Source organism: Thunnus maccoyii, chromosome 20 (genome assembly GCF_910596095.1).
Source record: "Thunnus maccoyii chromosome 20, fThuMac1.1, whole genome shotgun sequence".
Lineage (NCBI taxonomy): Eukaryota > Metazoa > Chordata > Actinopteri > Scombriformes > Scombridae > Thunnus > Thunnus maccoyii.
The window spans coordinates 25,739,782-25,746,049 of record NC_056552.1 but is presented as its reverse complement, the minus strand read 5'-3'; the positions used below and the strand labels follow the sequence as shown (position 1 = coordinate 25,746,049).

Below are 6,268 nucleotides of genomic sequence, written 5' to 3'. Positions count from 1 at the left end.
GTCCTCGCTACAGGTCCTAGCAAATCCATAGAGTGATAATAACACAAAGGGTGAAGTTAAGCCCTAACTTGTTAACAATAAAATATTTAAACTCTTACAATATTCGTAGAAAAAGTCACTTCACCTCCTGCATGACGGTATGCTGCGATCGTACTACTTTTTTATATTTTTAAGGGTTGACATTATATAAGGAGCTGAGGGTGGCGGGGCGCACTGCGACGTTTTCGGCATTTTAAAATGATTTCACCGGCTGAAAATCCTCAAATAAAATGAGTCAGTGTAAACGGAACGGCAGGGGAAAATATTGGGCGTCATTTTTGTACATTTTAGCGGCGGTGTGTGAGAGCTGTTTCCTCTTCATATTGACGACGGGCTGTTTCCTCTCTGCTCTCATTACGCAGTCTTCCAGGACCGCCGTGCTAACCCTTCAAGCCCACAAGTTTGGAGAAATATGTTGTAAGTTTAATCAGTTTGCAGAGACGAGATGGAGCCCGATTCACTGGCGGTAGGCTCATTTTATCATGACTTTTTAATAATTTATTACGACCGGTCATTGGGCTTTACAGGCGGGTTGTATGTATATAGTGCATTGTCGTTATGGGGAAATTCCTGAATAATTTCTGATGATGCTCATGAAGTGAAAGTTTATTGGGACTGAACAAACTATATCAGGCGTTATGCTTTTTGAACCGTTGGTGTTGATCTTGCTCTCAGTCCTTCTAAAATAACACTGTGTGGCTGTTTTTTCCGCAGTGGGTAGGTTCACCTTGCGGTTTGCACGGACCATATACATTCTACAAGGCTTTTCGGTTTAACCTTGACGGTAAACGGAGGCTTCTGTCGTTGGGAGACTTCTTCTTGGTGCGCTGTCAGCCGGGAGAGCCGCTCTGCATCGCCGAACTGCAGCTGCTCTGGGAGGAGAGGACCAAACTCCAACTCCTGTCCAGCTCCAAACTTTATTTTCTACCAGAGGACACCCCGCAGGGGCGGAGTGCCAGTCACGGCGAGGTGATTAAACCCACAACTTTCTCTTTCCTATATTATGTTAAGACTGTCTCTTAACTTGTTGGATCAATAAGGATCTTTTAAATAACATTAGTCGACATTTGCTGGAAGCTATTTTATCAAGGCACCGCAAGCAAAGCCAGTGTTTTAAACTGCAATTTCACTTTGCCTTTGTGAAGATATACACACACTGCCATGAGACGTCTATGAAGTAGTAAAGCCTCTAAATCTGCCACACATTAAGTCCACCAGGCAGAGCTGATTTGAGTGAAATATTTACTTTTATGACGCATTTTTACCAGAAACACCGAAGATGGTGAACAACCCCATCTTACGGAAACTATTTATATTCTACATACCAAATATAGGAAAGACTAAATTCATAAGAAGTTAATCTTGGGTGAAGTTCTACACAAGTATTCCGTGGGCCCCTTTTTAGTTTAGCTGGTAAACATTGCCTTAAAATGTGAGAACTGGTCTGGACCACTTATTGTATATTATCCTAATATACAAAGTCCTGAAATATCAGAATTTTGAACTGTGTTTTGTCTGTATATGAACTTAATATTACTACTACTAACACATCTTTTATGTCAGACATTTGAACTAAGTTTTGTCTTTTTTATAGCCCGTATATAAAATATTGTGCAAGTTGTTTGTGACACATTCTAACATTTGAAAGTGAGTAGGTGGGTCTCTTTGAGTCATCTTCTGCTCCCAACATTCATGTTCTGTTGCCAAAGAGAGATTTAAGAATTAACAATTGAAAAGAAAAATGATTGCAGGACATTTATTTAGTTAATGCTTCTTTAAGCTAAGTAGAGCATAGTCAGGATTCTTTTACATATTGAGAGTCCAAATCATCTCAGCAGAACCCCACCTACCTAAAAAATTATAGCTACCCACCAACCTAGTGTAAAATGTTCCAAAAACGTGAAGAAATGAGAAAATGTCACATTTTCCTTGTTAACTTAACAGTTGAACTCTATTTTCTGTGAATTGTATCAAACAAAATGTTGTTTCAAAGCCTTCTCTATACTGCCAGCTACAGTATGTAACTCTGGTGGAGAATTAAAAGTCCTTCTTGTTTTGATAAAAAGGCCTTGAAGCTTGTTGAAAAGTGTTGTGTAGACTGTGGTTTTTGCCAAACTGCTTTGAGGGGAAACTGACTCACATATTAGAGATTTTGTGATTCATATCACATGGAGCAATCTGTTCCGCTTTCTAAGTGTTGTGACACAACAAGCTGATAAAATAAGCTGCATATTTCCATTTAATCTAAACCAGTGTGACTACACAACAAACTGATGTGAACCAGGCCTCCATGTGTGGTCCCATTAAGTACACACTAAAAATCAATACAGTCATTTCTTGGTATTATTTTATCATTTTAGTTTTGATATCAGTTGAGGTAAATGAAACATATCTTTTTTTTTCCACACTGATTTTGCTGATTGTGTCTGTTCATGTTTTACTGGCACAGTTCAGTGAGTGAAGAAATTACACGTAACTATAAATCTGACGCCCTCTTTATTTTTTGGCTGTATGGTATGCATGATGAATATCTATGGGGCTGTGTGTTTTTGTGTTTGGGTTGAGGGAGTGCAGGAAACACAAAGTGACAGGTGAAGTAGGCAGGTTAGAGCTTGGAAATGTGTTTTGAGGTTAAGACAGAATATGAGCTGACACGTTTAGTCATCTGCTTTCAAATGGAATAAGTGCTCTGCCAAACAAAAGTGAGATAATAGCACACCACCAAATTACTTTCTCTTGTTTCAAGATATCATTGCATGCAAGTGTCATTGTACTGAACTCATGAAAAAAATAACACCAACATCAAGAGACTGACACTCAAAGGTCACACCATTCTTTATTAGAGGATTAACTTACACAATCACATTTGAAGATCAGTATTTGACTATGTTATTTGTTAAAGGGATATACTGTGTTTTGCCGTGCAGCATGCAAGTCTGTAGCCAATTAGAAATGTGCTAGTGTTTCTCTGCTCTCAATCTTTATCAACTGATTAATAATGGTTGTGCCTTAAAGGGAGCCACTGGCATTTCTGAAGGTTACTGTGTCACAGTGCTGCAGTGGCCAGATTCATTTCACAGAGTCAGTGACTGAACAAGGCTCTCTGTGCTATTAATATTAATATAAAGGCAATATTATGGAGTACTCAGCAAGGTAATTTTGTATTTAAAATGCATTGGCTGTAATGCAAAGTGTGATGGTTTTGGGCTGCAGCACTGCCTTACAAGGCGAGGGAGGGTGCAGGTGTAAAACTGAAACTACCTTAAAGATCTGGATTCAGTTAGTTTTTTGTAGTTACCACGTCTGTGACCTGAAAACCTATGACTGGTCACAGCCATGCTTCAAAGAAATGTGTCATTTTGAAACATATTGTGTCTCATATTCTTCCTTCAGACAGCACACATATATGTTATTCTCAGGGCTGAACAATGATCTAATTGTGATTTTCTGACCAATATTTCAAATTAAATTGTGTTGCAATAACAATTAGTTTCATTATGGGCGATTATTCTGCCCATTATTTTCCTGATTTAATTGAGAAATGGTGTGGCCATAAACCAACAGAAAACTGTGAAAAATGCCTTTCACAATTTCCTTGAGCTCAATTTGGCGCCATCAATTTTTTTGTTTTGTCTGACCAGCAGTCCAAAACCCAAAGATATTCAGTTTAATATAATGACAGTGAATGACTGTTTGTCGTTTTTGCATGAAAAATTATTTAAATAATTAATAAATTATCAAACTAATTGACTAATCATTGCAACTCCAGTCTACACAGAGGTCATTTGAAACATGATAAGCTTGTACCAAGCACAATCACAAATTGATCTTGTTTTTACATAAATAGAATCAGAAATCTATTCCACTTTCTATTTTTTCAAACACCAAAGTCATACTGAGCTGTGTGTCTTCTTTGACAAAACCCTCTTTGGTTGAGCATAGACAGTACCAATGCCATATTTTGATTAGGTCAGATTCTGTGACCTGATTTTAAGGTTGAGGTCAGGTTAAGGTAAGAGGAAATACTAATTGGGTAACAGAAGATGGTGTAACACCAGCATACAGAGCATATCAATAAATCTTCCCTCTACAGTTATCATTATAACAAGTGAAACAATTGTCTCCAACTATACCTTTCACTTTCACATCTTGTTAATTATGTAATGTTATTAAAATTCCTTCAAATTAGAATATTTTTCAAATCACGTTTTCAATTCCAATCTGTGTAGGCTGGAGGATGTTTCAGATTACCTTATAGCTCTGACGTAGCAACACTAATCATGGGTATTGTATCTGTATAGTGGAGTTTTAGCTCATTTGCCTGTTCAGAACTTTAACCAATCAAATAATGTATTTTCACCGCTTTGATAATGCCCACTGTATGTTAATCTTCCTCAGAATGCACAGTCATAGACAACCATGATACACATGTGCCAGATTCCTTTGCCATTCAAGTAAGCAGAGTAGTTCATGAGAAAATAGCAATGAGGAAATAAAAATGCCATTACCAACTATGGCCTCAAATGTGACCACAGAGTTTGGTCAGCTCTTCTCTGACACAGGCTCAATAAAAATTGAACATATGTTTTATTGCAGGACTGTTCTGGTTGCATCTGGTTGTTTGGGTTGCATTACATTGTACCAGGGTTCTATTTTCCTGGTCACTGAGTGTATCACAGTTTGTCCCACACCTAATACTATATTTTTTTAAATAAGAACTACATAAAAGCCACACATATTTATTTTAAAAGTTTGACTTTAAGATTTAAAATAAGCATGCTTGTGCTCTTCAACTGAATTAAAAAAATAAGGAAATGTGTGCTGATAAAAACAAATCTTTAACAGCATCAGAAAACATTGTTAACTTAGTTAGCTGTTGTCCCTGTCTTTAAAGCTTGAGTGCGGTACTTTTAAATATAAATTAACTTCCGTTGCATCCAAGCCCTTGCCAAAGTAGTTCACACAATGCTGATTAAGCCTATCACTGCCAGATAAATCTCTCTGTATTTCACAGTACATCAGAGTTTTGCAGAGAGCAATGACTGAATTTGAGACTGTCAACCAGGGCGGACTGTCCTCAGTGCGCCCCAACTGGGGACTGGCTCATGTAAAATGCGTCAGGGGTCTGCAGCGATGACATTGACAGTGTTTATGTAATTAATTCACTGCCAGAAGGGGGAGACAAAACTTCTGCACTGTGGGTTTAAAGATCACTCACCGTCGCACTCTCTTTCTCTCTCTCTCTCTCTCTCTTTCCCTCTCTTTCTCAATCGCACACTCGCTTCACACACAACCTACGCACTGAGCTATCCCTCTAAGGAGCTATGGTACTGGTATAACACGTTTTAGTTCAAAAACCCTGGCGGAAACCCTGTACTAGGAGTGACCCTGTTCACATTACATTTGATGATTTGATCCATTGTTTATAGAAAAATGTTGATTAGTTGATTAGTGCAGCTTTAACCAGACAAATACTATGTTTTTCATTGCTTTGAGAAAGCCTACTTTCTTGTGGTATTCCACAAGGCTCTATCCTAGGGCCCATGTTTTTCTATCTGCACACACATAAATCCCTAACAATGTAACATTAGTTAATATCTTTCACAATATCACACATGGTTACTATAAGGAAAACAGTTTTTTCACAGACCATGGAGTGTATAGACACTGGCTGTAAACTGACATTCTGTGTGTTTGTTGATCCTCTTTGCGGTATTCAGAACCAAGGCAATGTATCAAGAATAATAATCAAATCTAATAATAAAGCACACAGGCTTCCTGTTTTGCACTAATCTATCAGTGCATTCCGTCTTAATCATGCAGATTGGCAATGATTTCTTCAGTGCAAGAACACTGATATAGAGTTATGAGACGGTATGTGTGCTGACTTGGTATCATGTCGTCGCTTGCTTAACAAAACACAGACATGCTCATCCAGCAACACTGTGAATTTCTTGGAAACCTTGACTCTGGGACATATTGTGTAATGAGCTAATGTGTGTCATCTTGTTCTGTTCTTGGTTACTGTAATTACATGAATCAGCTCATACTGCAACAAAAAAACTCCCCATTGTTCTACATTGTTTATTACTTTTGGCTTTTGGTAACATCAAAGGATCAGATTTCTGTTGGTCAAAGGCAAAAAAAAGAACTACCCTGAGACAAATGTTGGCATGAAATCTGTGATCTGTCGCTGGTTTAATTTCTGCTGCTGCACTGACCGTGAATG

General features: G+C 38.0%; 1 protein-coding gene across 2 annotated transcripts in view; it reads left to right on the top strand.

The window, feature by feature from the left end:
- Positions 1-6,268, top strand: part of LOC121886920 (AT-rich interactive domain-containing protein 5B-like) — a 53,138-nt gene continuing 46,870 nt past the window's right edge. The window contains exons 1-3 of one of the 2 annotated variants that reach the window (XM_042397331.1): positions 1-273; positions 402-505; positions 754-1,008. In XM_042397331.1, coding sequence (XP_042253265.1) covers positions 485-505; positions 754-1,008 — 276 coding nt within the window. In that variant the 5' untranslated portion in view covers positions 1-273; positions 402-484. Of the gene's footprint in view, positions 506-753; positions 1,009-6,268 lie in introns of both variants that reach the window. The other variant, XM_042397330.1, reaches the window with a different exon arrangement.